The sequence below is a fragment of the Podarcis muralis genome, chromosome 2 (genome assembly GCF_964188315.1).
Source record: "Podarcis muralis chromosome 2, rPodMur119.hap1.1, whole genome shotgun sequence".
NCBI classification, from domain to species: domain Eukaryota; kingdom Metazoa; phylum Chordata; class Lepidosauria; order Squamata; family Lacertidae; genus Podarcis; species Podarcis muralis.
Genome location: NC_135656.1, coordinates 100,811,000 through 100,830,384, shown reverse-complemented (window position 1 = coordinate 100,830,384; position 19,385 = coordinate 100,811,000). Strand labels below are relative to the sequence as shown.

Genomic DNA, 19,385 nt, shown 5'->3' with positions numbered 1-19,385 from the left:
GCTCATTTCCCCCCATCATACTGCTTTTTAAGATGAATTTGTGCTCAAGTTTTATTCTTTAAATAAAATCATATGCAAAACTTAAGATGACTGCTTTGTCTTTGACTGCCATCCTAAATGCATGCCCTCATCAGAAAGTGACATTCAAGTCATTCAATGAGACTTACTCATGAGTAAGCATGTCCAGGATTGAGGCCTTGATTCTTATCTTTTCGAAAACAAAACAAAACAATATCACAGAGCATGCACAGAGAGAAAGTAAAACTGTCAGTTAACTATTTACACATACTGCCTAGTCTAGTCTAGCCTTTAATAAACCAGCTTAGCATGAATATGAGTTGCATTTCATGGAATTATCAGTTCTGTTACTTTTAAAAAAACCTCTATATATACAATTTAATAGATGAATACAGCATTTTCTTGTACAGTGATTCATTTGACTTGCTTTTCAAAATCATAATGTTTTGGTGGTAATGGCCTTTAGATTAAAATTTGAATACCGTTTCCTGTCCCCAAATGATTGTTCAAAAAGGCAGAACGATAAGCTTCGTCGTGCTTGGATTGGGCCTGGTAGGGTGGAAGGCAGGGAGCCCAACAGTAGGTGGCGCCATAGCCAACAACAGGCAGAGCCAACTAGATCCAGTTTTTTCTGAACCCTCCACCTTGCTGAGTTCTACAATGGGAACACTGAGACAGAGGAGGAGGAAGATGACAGCCAGCGATCCCTCTCTGGATGGGTTGTAAGAAGGCAGGCAGATCGGGAGGTTGGCTGAGGGTAGGCTGAAGCACAGAAGCGACACTTGTGGGTGGGAAGTTGACATCTGTGCTTACACTCACACTTCTGGCAGGGCTATGCTTACTTTGGTCGCTCCAAATGCGTCCCACTGACTTCCATGGGGCAATTTGGAGTGAGACTGAAACCATTCATATACATTTGCCTCTCTGGATGTACTAGCCAGGTCCCAACTTCAATCCCCACTGTCATCTCCAAGTAGGGCTGGGAGAAACTCCTTCTTGAAACCCTAGGGATCCACTGCCATTCAGTGTAGACCAATGTTTCCCAAACGTGGGTCTCTAGCTGTTTTTGGACTACAACTCCCACCATCCCTAGCTAGCAAGACTAGTGGTCAGAGATGATGGGAATTGTAGTCCAATAACAGCTGGAGGCCCAAGTTTGGGAAACACTGGTGTAGACAATATTGAGCCAGATGGACCAATGGTCCAATTCATTATAAGGCAGCTGCCTATGTTCCTATGTAGCTGCAGCTTTCCTGTTCACAGTAGAAGAGGAGCGTAAATCCTGCCTGCGTTTTCTCTTCTGACATTCCACTACTCATGCAAGGAGACCTATGTGAGCAGCTACTTGCAAGGGTTAGCTGTCTGCAGGAATGGAAGACCTCAGCTCATGATGGTCACAGACTGCCATGGTTTCCCCACTTCCCTTTGTAATGTGGTTATAGGACTGGTGTGCCAGGCCATGGTCCTAGATAACTTGAGGAAAGCTATCTAAGCAACAGCAGCTTTGGAATGCAGATCTTCCAGCGGTATTTAGGGTTGGGCCCAAGCAACTTTGCCATCTAGGACCAGGCAGCCTCCTTCACTACTGCATTCTGCAGCATGCTTCAGCATTCCCCATGCTTCAGGCACCACAGAGAAGCCACCTGAAGTTTCACAAGGCTTTGCCAAAGTGTCCAGGGCAGCAGGTGGCAAAGGGGCATTCCTGTTCTGATTTGCTAGCAGCAAGAAAGTGCTCATTTTGCTGCCCCTCCCAACCTGCCGCCTGAGGCAGGTGATTCAGTATGCTAGGGCCAACTCTGAAAGCACTTATTCCAACAGTGTAAATGTTGTTTTCTTTCTTTTTAACAATCATTTAGGAAAGCAGGAACAATCAGGTGAAGCATATGGGCTTTTAGATCCCAAATAAAGATAATGGCAAAATTAGCTGAGCACGGGATAGTTTCTTTTTTAATAGCACACATCATTGACACTTATCTCACGGTTCGCAACCAACACAATAGTATTTTTTGTGGTGCGCCGATCCAAATCTTATCAACAGGTATGTTGACAAGCGTCAAGTGTGGAAGGAAAAAAATGCATTCGATACAGACATCCGTGCTAAATTTTAACAGAACGCACGCCAAATTTAGTCCTCCTCTAGAAAGAGACGTCAATCTCGCTTGTTCTCTTAAAGAGGCTCTAGCGAAGAGAAATAAACAATCCATATCCATGCCAAGGAAACTTTTGATTTAAAGGAGATCTATTGAACTGAATACACACTCAGCATCATATATAGCAGCCATCCATGACGGTGCAGAAAAGGCAGGCATTTGGGGGATGCCTAGCGGGATGTTAACTGGTAGATTTGGAACTTTGGGGAGGTTCACATTTGGTAGGTTCACATTGGGCAGATTACTTGTTAAACTCCTGTGGAAGAAACAGACAGAAAAAGAAAAAAATACCATCACGGTGACAAGGCAGATGCAGCAGAAGCACAGTGGCACTCATAAACAAATCTGCAAAGTTCACAGCGAGACGACAGTCAAAAGACCCAAACCAAAAAACATTTCAGAGAGAAGCATGAATATGGAAGGCTTGGGGGGTTTGTTTGTTTTTAAAGCAGTCTGCAATTGAAAACAACAATGACAAACAACAAGTTGCTGAAAAGAAAAGAGAGCCGAGACGAAAACGAAAGAAGAGACGTTTATAAAGTAGCAAATTAAAACATCAATACAGAAGGACGTAACCTACATAGATCCTGAGGACTTTTCAAAGCACAGAGACTGGTTCCTATTTACAGTGAGGGAACGCACTTCAGGGATCCAAATGTACAATAGGGAGGACATAATGACATAGTTACCCTAAGGCCGCAGTCCCATATACACTTTACTAGGGAGTAAGCCCCATTGGACACAGCGGGACTTACTTCTGAGTAAATATGCATAGGGATTGCACTATAAGTTTCAAGATTCATATTATTTTAAATGATGGTTTGTTTGTCTTTTAAAAATAGGGATAGCCAATGAATATAGAATCTGAACTTCCTTTCTCCATATAAATACATTTTTTCTTATGGACTCGGGGAACAGTATTCAAACTCTCAACAACTGAAACAAACACTTCCTACAATTTGAGTAGGTTTGCCATATGTCCAGGATTTTCCAGACATATCCAGAATACTGGGAAAATCTGGATGCATGGCAGCCCATGTCGGCAGTGCAGTTTTTGCAAATTTTCCATAAAAAATAGCTCAAAAACGATCTTGCCAAAAAGCTCAAGAACTTTCGACAGTACTAAAAATAGCTCAACAACCTTAAATTTGGGCATACACAAATAAATCCCTGATCCTATGATTCTATGTGGCCATAAGAACTTGATGAGAGCTCCTATACTTAAAGCAGGATTTCCCATTTATTTCAGTTGAGTGGGAATGCACACACAAAGCTGTCTTTCCCATACAAGTGAACAGAGAATCCTTACATGCATGTGTTATCTTTGGCAGTCACAGAAAGTTACTTATTGTTCGTTGATAGCGATTATCACCAAACTCTGCTCAAAACAGAATTGGGTGGTGCATGTGTGGTTCTGTCCACAGTGGAACTGAACTATAGGGGATTTGTAAGCCTCTATATGGGATTTGTAAGCAGGTGCAGAGATCTCCTGGCCTGTGGCACAGAGGGTAAGGGAAGCTTGTGGAGCCACCAGAACCCAGGGAGACTTGTAAATGTTCTGACTGATCTGGCTTCAGGAATCCAAGGCTGATTTTCCAGCAGCTGATGTGGAAAAGGAAATGAGAGAAATACATTTGGCACCAGCTTGGTTGCAGAAGTTGCCAGAAATAGGAGTACAAGACACCATCCAACCATCTTAGAGACTCCACTCTGGATTTGCATAGGGTTTTCTGATTGAACTGGCTTCAGGAATCCAAGGCTGATTTACCAGTAGCATGAGAAATTCCAGCAGACTTCTAGACTGGAGAAAAACTATTCATCCCAATCCTGTGTGCATTTACTCTGGAGTAAATTCAACAGAGTTTACTTTCAAGTAAGGGGGTCTAGGATTACATCCATGAAATCTAGTTTTATGAATATAAACAAGAGCTAAGGTCTGCTGATTTCACAGGACTTACTCCCAATAAATGTGCCAAGGATTGCATCCTTATGCTGCAGTTCTATGTATGTCTACTCAGATATAAGTTGTAATGTATTCTATGAAATTTACTCCCAAATTAAATATGTGCAGGGCTGTGGATCTTTAATTTTTCTTTTCTTTTCTGGGGATTGTTATGCAATCTATACTCACATTTTTGTTCCTAATTCTAGTGACAAAACGAATGCCTGAAGGAATGAGCTTGTACGATTGAGGATTTGCTACCCTATAGACTTGAAATATGAGTTCAAAACCTACTTCAGCCCCAGACACTGCAGATCAGGATTAGCAATAGTAACATACATATATGATTAATAATAGTAATAGTAGTAGTAGCAGTAGTAGTAATAATAATAATAATAATAGAGAAGCACTTTTTAGTGCTCTGGGACACAATGAGATTTGGGTACATTTTTTCAGCGTGATGTGCATTCAGCTAATCAGTTCTGCTAGTGTAAGCCAGCACAAGGATTCCCGCTAGTGAAAGGGAGCTTCCCCTTCTGCGCCTCACCCACTCCAAATCTGCTCAGGAGGGGCAGGAGAACTGCCAGGACCGTATGCAGTGGGGAGGAGAGGGAGATAATTCCATGGGGCAATCATAAATGTTTGCACTGATGGAACAAGCTCCTTAGTCCTGCGCTGACTTCCACCCATTATTCTCATATATTCCCCATGACTTAAATATGGAATCGGCTAACCTCTAGAGCAAAATTAGAAGCCCCTGCTGTGAACGGGAAGAGCTGTCCTATAGGGGAAGAGACTCCCACAAGAGGTGATGGACTTTCCTTCCTTGGAGGTTTTTAAGCAGAGGTTGGATGGCCATCTGTCATGGATGCTTTGGCTGAGATTCCTGCATTGCAGGAAGTTGGACCAGATGACCCTCAGAGTTCCTTCCAACTCTACAATTCTATGATCACATGATCCCATTCCCAATTAATAATGTTAATTGACAACAAGGTGGTAGGTTTTCTGGGGCTACTGGAGGAAAAAACCAAACAAGAACACTCTGATGAGCAAGTGCAACCTCTCAGCCTAATACCTGGCTCCCAAAGGAGTGGTAAAAACCATGTCTGACCAGCAGCATTTGACTGCAGGAAGTGGCTCACATAACTGAATACTCCTCCATGCCAGGAAATCCCCTGTATATAACAAACCAGGAAGAAAGCTAGGCTGAAACCCTGCTTTATGATAACTACTTGGAGAGGGGGGCATTTTTTGTATAGAGAAGCATTTGGTCATGTACTCATCTGAAGTGGTGCAGTGGAGCCTAGATAAAAGTTTATCACTACAATGAGAGCTATGATTCCAGCAGACCTGGTACCTGAAATGTGATTTGACTGACTCTCTCTATTGAATACATTATCATGTAATAAAATACATATTCCATAAAAATACACACGGGAGGGTTAGTGACTGTAGACGCTTCACCTGATGAAACAGATGTGACCAGAATAATGACCTCATGAGTGAAAACATCTTGCAATTTTGGTACCTAGAAATTCACTCTCTGAGGATTTTTATGATGCTCTCAACAGGAAACAAACATTTTAGACATAAACAATGCTCACTGAGGACAGCTGGTTATAGCAGACATATTCCAGAGATGACAGTAAGAAAGATATACTCTCATATCATTCATTTTTTTATATATAAAAAGCAAAATGATTTAACTACCATCTGCCCAGCTTAAAGAGAAATGAAACTCTTCTTCATACAATTATATACCACCCACAACAGAGCAAGATTAATTCAGAAATTCCTTGCAGTTTCATTATGAAAGCAAATCCCAACAACCAGATGAAAATCATAGAAAGAACTGTACACTTGAGAAATTTACTGGTATGCGAGGGTGGTCAACATTTTGCATATCAATTTCTTTTATTTTTGATTGGCATCATCTCATTGTCCCATGCCAAAATGTGACTGACACCACGGGGAGCCAATGCTGTGTCCTCCTGAAGTTGTTGGGCTATAACTCCCATCAACCACAGCTAGAGGCCAAATGTCAGAGATCATGAGAATTGTAGCCTAACAGCCAGCAAAGGCTGGCACAGTGGGATGGTGCTATTGTTCTCCCAACAGTGGCAACGCCGCCACTTACCATGACCGGTCTGGGCAGGGTGGCAGCAACATCAAGACTGCAGCGTGCACCAGCAAAGCCCTGACCTTGCCACCGTCCTGCTCTGCTTCTAACCTTGGTAAGCCACAATGATGCCACTCTCAGGAAGGCAGTAGTGTGGCATCATCACTCCGTGCTGGCTGTTCCTACACCTGGAGTGCAGCACATTGGCTACAGCCATATTATACAGCCCACATTTTAGTATAATCTCAAGAGGGATGTCACAGGGAAAGTGCATCTAAGTGCTCTGGTGGTGTTTCCTGCTTGGCAGGGGGTTGGACTCGATGGCCCTTGTGCTCTATTCCAACTCTATGATTCTATGATTCTATGTGCAAAGGACAGGCCTATGTGAAAACGTTATGTGGAAACCTAAAAACAAAACTCTGGTTGTGTGTCTATGATTCTGCTCTGTGCACACCTATTCTTTGTTTGGATCCTGTATTTGAATACAGACACCGACACAAAACTGGTTCTGAATTAGAGTTTTGTGCAGTGAACCTCTGTGTGTTCGGCTGTTTTTCCATGCCACTTTTGCCCAGGTATGTATTTGTGTTGCCTTTACTCTATGTAAATAGGATGTAATGTTTTCAAACCATTCCAGATGAAGAATGTTGAGTCACCACCAAGTGAAAAATCCCTTCTGTAATATAGAGTAGCTATAATAGAGTAGCAAGGTTTGGCATATGGGTGGCGGGGTGGGGGGAAGGATGAGATCCAGCCATACTCTGAGTAGACCCACTGAAATTGATTAGTAGTATGACTAAGTTGGATATCACCTTAGGTCACCAACAAGACACCCATGAGTACAATGGAAATCTTGAGGCCTTCCTCTGGCACCCATGAAAGGGGGAAAGAAGAGATCTGTTCTTACATACGGCTAGATCTAGACTTTGTCATAATTAGAGTAGTTCATTGAAACCAATGGGACATATGATACTCATGCCTGACTTAAGTCCCATTGACTGTAATGAGGTCTACTCTTAAGTAAGGATCCAATCCACTGTGTTTTAATTAATGGAACTGTTGCCTCCAATCTGGTGGTTTTATTTTTCTAGTTAAGGCTGCAATCCAGAAGGCAATTATGGACTCTTCAGTGGGACCTGTTTATTTCATAATTATATGCTGATTTTCAATTCGTTTGCAACCTAAAATATTGCATAACCCTTTAACACAGGCAAATGAATGCCTCTTAATCCAAATTGGAAATGAGTTCTCAGAATGGCTGAGAATCTGTTACAAATTCCAAGATTGATAGGCATATTCAGTTGGACATCAAATGTTAAGAAATTAATTGAAGGCATGTAAATTCATGAAGAAAAGCAACTTAAGCTTGTCAATCACATATAAATACATTTTTTTAAAAAAAGATGCTTATTATAATATTTAAAAGGCACTGGATATTCAGTGTTTAATAAAACGTGCATTACTGTAGTTTTACAGTGATAAGCAATATTAGTCATATTTACTGATTTAAATGGGTATACTCTGAGTATTAGTAATGTTGGGTATCACCCAAAAGGTTTACTATTAATAAAATATTTTCTTCCCTCGCAGTCAAGTATTAATGCAATGTTGTTATATGGTGCTGTGTCCACACATACCTTTTTATTCCATTTCTTTTAAAAGCCATATTACAACTCAGTTTCTTTTTCACAGTAAACTAAAATACTGCAGTATATGTAAGAATTTCTGAGCTTCTCTATTTGGACTTTTTTTTGGCAGGGGCAACTGATCTTATTTACACATCTAATTATCTGATTTGAAGTTTCAGCCAAGTTATCGGAGTTGCACCTAACAGTAATAGCACCTGGGTGTTACTAGAGCCACAGAACGGCAGGCGTGAAAAATGACAATGCTTCTAAATATCACTGCACACATTTCTCTCTTATAAAAGTATCCCTTGTGCTGCAGTCAAATTGGATAAGCTGATGCAGATTGTCTAATACCCATGGGGCAGATATGGGTCCTGTGCTTGCTTGTGCGTAGCCGACAGCAAGGCTGGCTACTGCTAGGGGAGGGCAAGGCAACCAGAACGACCACTGACTTCCATGAGGGAGCAAGGTAAGGACTGCTTACCGTCAGCTGTGTGGTCGGTATTCCTGCAAGCATACAATGAGGTTTCCTTCTGGCAGGTTCTATTGGTCACTCGCCACAATTCCTAGGCCCATTCCGATGCCTCCAGCAGCCTAGGCTTCGGGGTCTACTTCAAGGGTTGTTGGTGCTCCCAGCCATGGCCTGCTCATTGGAGGGAGAAAGGATCACATGCGACCTTACCTTCCTAGAATTCTTCCCCATCCTGGTGGCTGTACATATCTGGGTTGAGGAATGCCGGAACTTCAGGGTCTGACAATCAAGTGGTGGTGAGGGTTCTGGCCAAGCTGTCCTTCTGGCAGGACCTGAGGTTGTTATGGGCATTTGTGCTCCAGCTGGCTAACATCTCCTTTTCAGCCAGTTTTGTTCCAGTAATAGCACAGTGGACACTCTGTCTCAATTTCAGGAGGATCGCTTTTGAGCTCTGGCACCCGGGGCTCAGTTGGAGTCAGGGCCCTTTCCTGAGGACCTGTGCGCACTTGGAGGCATGGCATGATGCATATTACAGTCCATTGCGCCTTCCACATTCCAAGCGTACTCCAGGGCATCGTCTTCCTTTGAAGCCTTTAGGTCTCATGCTGGGGTGGGCCCAGACTCCCCTCAGGCATGGAGGTGGATTTCCTGCCATACCTTGTGTCCCTTAAGAACCAGGGGTTAGCCACCACGACCATGTCCTTGCATGTAGCTACAACCACCATCTTTAGTAAATTCCTCTGGTTCCCCACCCCCTGCAATTACTTCCAATTCCGAAGGCTGTTGGAAGGCTGGTGCAGGCACCACCTTACAGCCCCAGATGTGGGGAGACCAATTACATGTGGTCTCCTCAGAGATACCGTATTTTTCCATGTATAAGACTAGGGTTTTCCCTCTAAAAACAATGCTAAAAATTAGGGGGTGTCTTATACATAGGACCATCTCCTATCTCCCCCATTTTCTTAAATCTGAGTCCCCCAAAATAGGGGGTGTCTTATAGAGGGGAAAATACGGTATATGGAAAGTTCTGGGCACCATCTGCTGGACGAAATATGAGAAAGACTTTTCCGGTGAGTACTGATGCTCTCTTTCTCAGGGCCTACAGCCTATCTCCCCCCTCCCGGTTTGAACTTCTTTGTTTTATAAAAATATTTATTTATTTCTGTGGTAGTCATTAATCTTAACAATGACATCAAATTGCATCAAAGTACAGTATTAATGAAAAGAATGCATTTTCCTTAAATGATTTCCTGTAAAGGACACACAAGCCCTATTCAGGCATTATGTACACAGGCAAGTTGCCCTGTATGTAGGTGTGAGGGGGGGGGGCGGGCTCCAGCAAGAACAAGTATGTTAGCTTTACCTGCTCTGTGCCCCAAAACACACAGGAAGCACGCATAGATACAGGAGGCTCTCTGCGGCAGAAAGTCACCTTCCAACTCAAGGCAGCTGATGAAAGTGGATGTGGATGGGGGTGGAGCTAACATGCTTGTCCTGCTGCCCTTTCTTGTGTGGTAGCTGACCTCCAGATGAGCCAAGTTCTGTTGACCAAATTCCTCAGTGCATTGATATCTGGGTGGTTGCTGAATACCATGGAGCTCATCGAGCAATGAGTCCAAAGGTGCTGTTGCTTTGATCCCTTACCTCATGTGACTGTCTGCATTTAATCTCCAGAGAATAGATTTACCTTGCATATTCAGTGTTTTGGAAAATTGTGTTAGGGTTGCTGCCTTGCTTCGATTAATTTCCCCTGCATGGTTTTGTCCACAGTTACCAAGCTGTGCAAACCTTTCAAAAAGCAAGAGGACTCGCCTTGATAAGGTTTGCAGCTTTTGCAGAACGAGTGAAATAATAGCAATAATAAAATAAGACAAAGAGAGGCATATTTATACAGCATTTGTAGGGACTCTTTGTTGCTTTCAAGGCTTATCTCTATGTATGGCTCGAGTCAATTTCATAGGTGCTTTGCAGCATTTTGCAATGGATTTTTTTTTCTTATAGAGCCATCTGGTTAGGTTAAATAAAGTGCCATATATTTCAACCTTGATTTGCAGGCAGGCATGTCAAAAGGTCTATTCTAAAGACTCTGTGTTGTGATAGAACTTCTTGGCCTGCGAGAGGTAATGAGATTCCATCCACACAATTTGACCTAATGATTCAAAGCAAGATAGCAGAAGGCTCCGTGAGACATATGCATCTCTTGCAGATAAAGTTGAAAGCTTTTCTCCAATTCTCTCGAATGGGAAGCGAATATTTGCCGATAATAATTTACACTGAATGGAGGTCACATTGTTAGCTTTGTTATTAACTAAGGCTGTAAACCCTATATATGCTAAAGCAGTGGCTTCCAACTATTGGCTTATGGTGATTGCACCCGGGATGAGGAATCTGTGGCCTTTCAAAAGTTCTTGGACTACCATACCTACTGGCCTTGCTGTCTGGGACTAATGGGAGCTGGAGTCCAATGACATCTGGACTTCCCCAGGTCCCTCATCCCAGCATTCAGTCTATGGCTGGACTCCAAGAGCAAGGGAGGCAGCCTCTCCGTACAAAGTACCACTGTAATTAGCAAGTCTTTGTCTCAGTGGTAGGTGGGAAGAACTCTGAATGAAATAAAGCTCCTCCTACACAACCTGGAGAAGCTGAAGGTAATTCACACTATGATATGGCAAGCTGAGTCCTGAAAGGAGAAAAGGCAGTCCATCCTGCTCCTTCCTATGTCAGAAGAGAAAATGGCTGCTGAGTAGATCCTCCTGAAAGACAGGACGACTTCTTAATGATGTTTAGAACAGGATGTTGTTGTTGTTGGCATCTGTCTGTCTTGAGAGACAATGGAGTGCGCCTCCAGGGGTGAAGTCAGACCGCTGGAGAATGACAGAGCCTGCTATGGCTGCAGAGGCCCGTATTGCCTCCTGTGTTGTTTTTGCTGCATTAGCAGCACCAAAGTGATCTGTCCAGGGCACAAGCCTGGGCAGTGTGTATGGAGGTCCAGGGGTGCCCAGAGGACAAGACCCTCTTATTGGCATCGCCAGTGTGGTCTAAAGGAAAGCAGAGCAATGCATTTGGCACCAGCTTGGCTGCAGGTGTTGCCGGAAAGAGGAGTATAAGATGCCATCCAACAATATTTGAGACTCCATTCCGGATTTGTGTAGGGTTTACTCCTTAGCCTTTTCTTCTCAAAGATGTAATGGAATAGGACGACTGCTTGCAAAAGTAAAGCAGTCTGGAATCTCCTGCAGTAGAACAACTCTACTGGCTTGCAGAACTCATCCAGAGTAAATAGCCTGGGAATCACCAGGGCCAGCAGAAGATGGGTTAGGCGACTGCATGTAAGATCTGTGAGGTGTGCTCCAGAATTGCCTGCAATGTTGCCAAGTTTGTTAGGGCACAACTAGAGTGCCCAGTCTGGTGGCAGTGCTCTGTGGCCAGTCCAAAGATCTTCACTCCTTGGTGTCCTTTGGTGTCTCCCGTTTTAATTGCCATGTTGTTTTACTGCAATTGCTTTATTTCATATTTCAGTTATGGGCTGGGGGAGGCTGCCGTCTGAAGTCCAGGAGAACCATGGCTGGTGTCTGAGCTAGATGGACTAGTGGTCCAAATCAGTATAAGGTAGCTTCTATGTTCCTCTTCCACTTGTTGGCACCATTCTCCCCATCAAGCAACACCACCTGTTTCTGATTTGGATCACTCTCTTTTCACCAGCATATTCAAAATTCAACAAAGTCTTCATGAATTTACATTTTCGTTTGCAAATCAAAAAATGGCACCTACCCTTAAATACAAATCCAGTGTAAGAATTTAGTGAAGTTGACAAAAGATTGGTATAAATAGACGAGTGTAATCCCTCCACCACCTGCAACCGCGTTTAATTCCCTTAGATTTTAACAGCAGAGTTAACTACATCCTCAAGTCTCTGGCTGAAACCAATGGCACTTCAATATGCCAGTTGCTACTGGAGTGTGGCCATGTTAGGCTTGAAGGGCATTTCTAAAAAAATCCACCTTTATACAACTTTTAAAGATAACATATAAAGAGAAAGCCCTGCATAGCTTTCCTGCACACCATTACCACTAAAATAATAGATCTTCATGCACAAGCGACTGTGATACAATTAAATATCCCTGAATTAATTTAGAAACAGAGATTGCTATTCAAAAGCAGCAGACTTTTATAAGAAAGAGAACATGTGCAGGGAAAAAAAAGTGACTGCAAACCACAATTCAATTATGCAGATCATGGAACTAATGTGGAATAAATAAATTGTGGACTCTGGCTTGGACCTAATAGACCAAACAGCATGTTAAAAAAAGAAAAAAGAAAATCTAAATTCATTTAAAACTACAAAGTGCATATATGTGTGCACTATTTCTCAAGCATATGTTTCAGTATTGTTGCCTAAAATAAAATGTAAAACACAATTTTTATGGTGCAACTATTAATTAATGCATTTTCCAAACATGTTTTGAGACAAGAACCAGTTTTCTTTGGTGAAAAGAGCCTCCCCATGAAGCACATTTGCCCCTTAGAGGTGGTTTTCACCATTTCATTACATGTCTTGGCAAGTAACACGCAATTCCACCTGTGGGCAAATTTCCCTGAAAGCTTCCATCTTTTTTCCTGAATGCTTTTTGCTTGATGGTAGGGCAAAAGAAGAAATTGCTTCCCAGTAAGAAACTCAGAGTCAGTTCACACGAGTACTGGGAACATGACAGTTATTAGAGAACCACTCGATGGCATCAGGTCTAAGATCAGGCTTTTTACATGCCATCACATGTTTGATATGACAACAACAACAAAATTAACGATAATAATGCATTTGTAACCCAAACTAGGGATCAGCCTTAATTGAATATGGAAAAGAATAAGTTTTCCCCTACTTCTCTCATAAGGAACATACTGTATTTTTCGCCCTATAGGACGCACTTTTTCCCCTCCAAAAATGAAGGGGAAATGTGTGTGCGTCGTATGGGGCGAATGCAGGCTTTCCTGGGCTTCCTGCAGCTCTGCGCCACCCTCCGGATCCCGGCATGAAGCCGCGCGGGGTTCTGGAGGGTGGCGCGGAGCTGCCTGCACTCCAGGGCTTCCTGCAGCTCTGTGCCACCCTCTGGATCCTGGCGCGAAGCCGCGCGGGGCTCCGGAGGGTAGCGCAGAGCTGCCTGCATTCCGAAGCCTGGAGCGCGCTGAAGAGTGCCCCCGGGCTTCGCGCACCTCTCCGCAAGCCTGGGGAGACCGGTGCGGCTCCCTAGGCTTGCGGATAGCAGGCTGTTCTGGGGGCTGGGGTCAGGGGAAGCTCGGGCTTCCCCCGTGCCTGCCCCGTGCCTGGGGAGGGAAATTCCCCCCCCTTTATTCCCCCCCCCAAAAAATTAGGTGCGTCCTATGGGGCGGTGCGTCCTATGGGGCGAAAAATACGGTAAGTGTTGCAGTTTAGAACCATAAGGCTCAGGTGCACAAACTAGTTTAGTTACTCTTGAGTACCTGGATTTAGGCTTGAGTCTTAGATGTAAGGTTCATTTATGCATTGCTGGCAGTGGGGTAGGAGCTGCTTCTTAGCAGTTTTGTTCCACATCACCTGCAGGAATGCCATTATCTGCAGGCTGAGGCCAAGAGCCAGGTGGCAAGGAACCATGTCACTGGCCCTGTCTATCAACTCAAAGATCAGCAGAATACTTGGAAAGGAATTCTCTCAGCCCCGAGTGACTTGGCCATCTTCATCATCCTTCCAAGCAGCAAGGTGAATCCTACCACTTGTCAACTGCTCTCTCACGTGTGGTAAGTGATCCCAAGCACTAGCAAGAGTGATATGGAAAGAAGCTACAACCACCAGCTGACCCACGATTCAGCTTTTCCTATGTCAGATCATAAGTGGCTGGTATCGCTTAGTGAAAAACACAGCACTATGCTTAAGTGTTCAATAGTTGGGCTATAAAGAGCGAAAAGAGACAAATGAGAGAACTTTCACTCATGCTCTACCTTTGCATTCCAGAATGCAAATAATTAAAAATTAACAATGCATAATATACCGCAGAGTATCTATGAGGTCTTCCATAAAACCAGTGGACTTCTCTTTCAAGACCTTATTTTTTTTTTGCACCCAAACAAAAAACATTCACAGAGCATCTACTGTTTTACTAATTCATCTGCGTATGAGTCCTCTTGTACCCGAAAACTCCAATTGTATCAAAGGAGGTTTCCTTACTTTACTGGCTCCCATGACTCCCGCTCAAATCCCCTGTGAATTGACTGTGCAATTGAGGATTCCATGAGATCGACATATCTAACAACAAGTGGGGCAAACAGGTCTTGAAGATGTTTGTGGTATTTTCCATTGCACAAATTATCTAGAATAAATAAATAAAAGCATGGTAAGAAGTCTTTCGCAGCAACCCAGTCTGTCATATTTATCACACAGTATTAATTTTTGAGCTCAAAACAATACTTTACAGGGCAAAACAATTCAGCTAGAAAAGGTCCTGCCAAATAAAAGGATTTGCTACCAAACCATTTACTCTACATTTCAGTGATTCGTATGAGGCTAGTAACTGCAATATTACCATCAAACGAGCAAACAATAAAATCATACTCATTAGTGGCAACACAGGTATTAGCAAAACAGTTGTGTTCTTAGTACCGGGTACAAAATGCGGAAGATGCTTTGTACCGATTAAGACTTTCTTAGATGCGTCACTTTAAATCCTTGGATCTTTGATCCCATATAAAATAAACTGAATACGAAGGCATCATGGGAACTGTAGTTTTTTTATGAGTGTGGAAAATGCCATGAAAAATCCCTGTATCCAGCTCTTCGGAACTACGGATTCCATGTGTCCTTGAAGGAAAACTGCAACATGTGCAGCACAACCTAATGCAGGTCTGCTTGGAAGTATACCCAACTGTATTCAATGGGGTTTAATTGCAGTCTTAAACGGGTTGAAGTTTGTGGTATAGAATGTCCTTAGGCTTGCACCCAGTGCTCATCATGAAATTTGTAAGATGCAAGCTCAGATGTTATTTCACAGACATTTGTCTTTATTTAAGATTCACCTTTCAACCCTCTTCACACACCAATCCCACTCACATCTTTTTGCCATGAAATGCTCTACACTCTCTGCCTACAGGTTCCTACAACCTAGATCTGAGTTTGGGAACCTGTGGCTCTTTAGACAATGCAGGACTCTAACTCCCATCAGCTCCAGCCAGCATAGCCGATGGTCAGGAATGATGGGAATTGTAGTGCAACAGGATCTGGAGGGTTGTAGGCTCCCCATCCTAACTAGATAGTTCTGATCCATCAGCTGGGAATCACTAACTTACATCAATGAGCTACTGAACAAATTGGAAGGATACGATAGCCATAATAAACAAAACAAAATAAAAAAAAACCCAACACAGTGATCTGCACATGCATTAGAAACTTCTGCAAATTCCTTCCTTGACGTTTTCACTATGGCTGTCCATGCTGTCCACAGAGCAAAGCTGATTTTTCTCTTTGAAACATGACTTCTTTTTCTGGTTGCATGAGCAACTGAAGTAGAAACTTCAAAGAACTTTGTAGTGGCACATGTGGTTCTCCCTTGCATTTATTATGCATACAGAGTGGTATTCAGCTAAGGTTTGCCTACTGAAATTGATGGCCTCAACACAGTCATGCTAATAAAAAGCATTGCTAACAAGTACCACCAACCAACTGCATAACTGGCTGGTGTTATTCATTTATAAGCTGGTTTCAATGAGGCAATAGAAAGGTTTGATACTGTCTTTGTACAGGAGTTTACATATGTAAGGTACATAGTTCCCTGAGTATGAATAAACAATAATGCCTTTTGTTATGTACTGAAGTTCTCACCCTGGGCCAGCAGGGAGATACTGTAGATAGTTATGCAAATAAAGGATCGAAAGTGACGTTCAGTGATTGGATAGTTTTAGAAAGTTGTTACAGTGACGTGGTACTGGAGCTCTATTTAAGCAGGCTGACTGAGCCCTTCAGTTCAGTTCTGTTCTGGCCTCTGAATAAACAAGAGCTGTTTGAAGAATCGCTGTGTCGTCTGATATGTTCACCCACAACTTAACACCTTTCTTCCAAAACCACTGAGAGTCAAATGAATGATCAAAGGCCACTTTTATTCCACAAAGAACCAGAAAACAACTGTTTTGCCCTATCAGAGAAGGAACATTAAATGGCCAAATACAATACATACAGTCACTACGAAGCGAATCATTTAGAAGTTGAAAGAGTGGAAAGCTGTCCCAGGTATCTGGGGGCTGGACCTCGAGTGCAGCATCCATATCCACCGCAAACAAGGAAAGGAAGGTTTCCGCATGCTCAACCATTAAATCTGACCACCAAGCAAAGGCCTTTAAATGGAGTAGGGGGGAAAAAGTGAAAGAAGTATTAGTGATCTCCTAAACCACAGTGCATTTTCGCACGTGTAATAGGCATTCTGAAAACAACAACTACTAATGGGGATCCTACTGGAAACTAGCTTTATTGTAAAGAGAACAGCAGTACAAAATGCTAGCATAGTGCAGATATGGTGTATCCATCAAGCCCCTGCTACTTTTTGGCAGGAACTTCTCCAGGTGCGTTGAATCAGAACTGTATACTTCCTCTACATATCTGTAATGCAACAGAGGATGCATGCCTGTTCAGTTTACAATAACCCATTCAATTCCTTTTAGATCATGCTATTTGCTAGAGGGGTAAACTAGTTCTTTGTCTAAAATATAAAACATCTGGGAGTTTCTTCACTGTGTTTGTGGGTTTTCTCCTTTTCTTTCCCACGATCCTATCAAAAATCCATCTAGAATCTGACTGACAACTGCAATGTGAGAACAGCACTTGCACGGGAACTGACTGGCCCTAAAACATCTCACATTAACAGTGCAAAGTCAACCAGTCAATTAAAAAAAGATCCCTACCTTAATTTAACTCATTTAAGTTTTAAAGGAATTAAAGATGGTTTTCCCCACTTAGAATGGAAGAATTACCACCCAGTTTTAGAAGGCTGGCATTAGAAGAACCATCAAGCATCAAGCCAGGTGTGCCTACAGCAGGAAATAAATCTAAAGTTGAAAACCAAGAAATATCAGTGAAGTAACTCTTTTGTCATGCGCATGGGTCCTCGAGAATTCACTGTACAGCTTTTCTGAAGTGACATTCACATCATACATGACTCAGATGTGAATGTGTTTGGAACACATGCATGCGTGTTTAAAATCACTTCTGCTGAGGAACATGCAGTATGAGTGGAGTTGTCAACAGGACCTTGTGCAGTAACTGTTAGGCAATACGGAAACTATTCAACAGCTTAGTGTTTATACAAGGTAAAAAAAAATGTCATTAGCATTTACCAAGGGGAGAAAAAAAGTTAGACTTGAAAGTGCGGAAAAGGCTAAGTATATTTGATTAAATAGTCATTTTTAAATCTGCTAATGCGGTCCTGCTCTGTGTTCCATCCTCCGAGGAGGTAACACTGTCAATCTGACTGGAGCAGTGCCTTTTGTGTGGTGGCCCCAGAGTTATGGAATGTGCTTCCCTGAGAGTTCTATGGTTTGTATCCAACTAGGTCATACTCAGAGAGAGTAGACCCACTGAAATCAAGGACCAAGAAAACCACAACTGACTTAAATCCAGTGCTTTTTTTCTGGGGGAATGCAGGGGTATGCATAGCCCTAAACATTTTGTGATTCTAAGTTTGGCCTCATTGAGGGGCAGTATAAGTAGGAAAATGAGAGCACTCCTAAACATTTTTTACAGAAAAAAGCACTGCTTAAATCCATTGGGCCTACTTTGAGAATGTCTTAGTTTTGTACTATCTATATATTCTTCTCCAAGCTCTTTTCAGAAGCAGATGAAGACCTCTTTATTCTGCCAGTCATTTCTGGAGTTAACAGCAGATTTCCAATTGCTAATTTATGTAGTTTTAAATTATTGTTTTATACTGTTTCAGTTAGACATGTCTTCAATTAGAAATGTTTTGCGGACATTTTTGCTGGAAGGTGGCTAAGAAACACTGTGCATAAAATGAATAAGTACATACAACTGAACAGAAATGGCTAGTGATTAATCATGTCAATTGCAAGGGTATATTTTTATCAGTGGATGGGGGAAACGGTTCAAATAGAAATGAATGGATGGACTGAACCCCTACTTTGTTTTGCAATGCATTATTTTTGAGACATTAACAGAAATTGATAATCAAATTCAAATTATTCACTGAAGGGCCCAAATTGCCAACTTTCACATTTTAAACTATTCCTTAACCTACTCAGGCATCCTTTTTTGCTACAAGCAGTGCACCATGACATGGATTATATTAATTTTTAACAGGAGGTCCCGAGGAAGGCAGGAGGAATTGTACCTCTGATGTGCTAATTCAGACACAAAGGAGCTCTCTTTGTTCAGATACTGGTTTTTTGTCCTGGTTCCCACAGAAAACTCCTATGTGGATATGTGCCAAGGGATCCATAGTATGAAATATCAAGGCATGGTGTGAGGGTTTAAGATTATATAAATTTGAATCTCTATGTAGTATTATAATGCCACGACACTTTAACATTAAGAGCTCTATATTACTTTATATGTAATTGCAATTGTGTCGCCTTTGTAGATATCTGATTTGTACAAATATCTGATTTGAATCATATCCAGATTTTCAGGGGAAATTTAATTCTAACAGACTAGCTGTTACGGAAATTTCATGCAGGTGAGTTCTGCTGGATCACACCAAAGTTCATCTAGTCCAGCATTTTGCTTTCCACAATGGCCCATCAAATTCCTTTCAGAGATTTCAAGGGATTGTAATCCTAAAAAGTTCTGTATTTCTTCCCTGGCAAAATATTGCACAGTGTTCATAATTTTCTGCTTTGTTTGGCTCAGGTTATCGATTGCTTTTGTTATCTTTACAGGGTTTGCTTTATCTTCTGGACTAAAATACTGTGTTGGATTGGCAGGAGTGGAAGAAACCTATCAGTAATAATGTCCACACACAATAAACATACCTATGAGTTAAAAAAAGAAAGAGAGAGAAAGAGAACTAATGCTTTAGAAATTCAGAAG

The 19,385-nt window shown here is 42.2% G+C and overlaps 1 protein-coding gene across 24 annotated transcripts in view; it reads right to left on the bottom strand.

The window, feature by feature from the left end:
• The window catches only part of CADPS (calcium dependent secretion activator), a 337,672-nt gene that overhangs the window by 75,139 nt on the left and 243,148 nt on the right, over window positions 1-19,385 (bottom strand). For 16 of the 24 annotated variants that reach the window (XM_077925069.1, XM_077925070.1, XM_077925073.1 and 13 more), the window contains 3 exons: window positions 16,525-16,681; window positions 14,526-14,667; window positions 2,278-2,424 (listed from right to left, as the gene is read on the bottom strand). In XM_077925069.1, the coding sequence (XP_077781195.1) occupies window positions 2,278-2,424; window positions 14,526-14,667; window positions 16,525-16,681 (446 nt within the window). The remainder of the gene's footprint in view (window positions 1-2,277; window positions 2,425-14,525; window positions 14,668-16,524; window positions 16,682-19,385) is intronic. The other 8 variants (XM_077925077.1, XM_077925078.1, XM_077925086.1 and 5 more) reach the window with 1 other exon arrangement.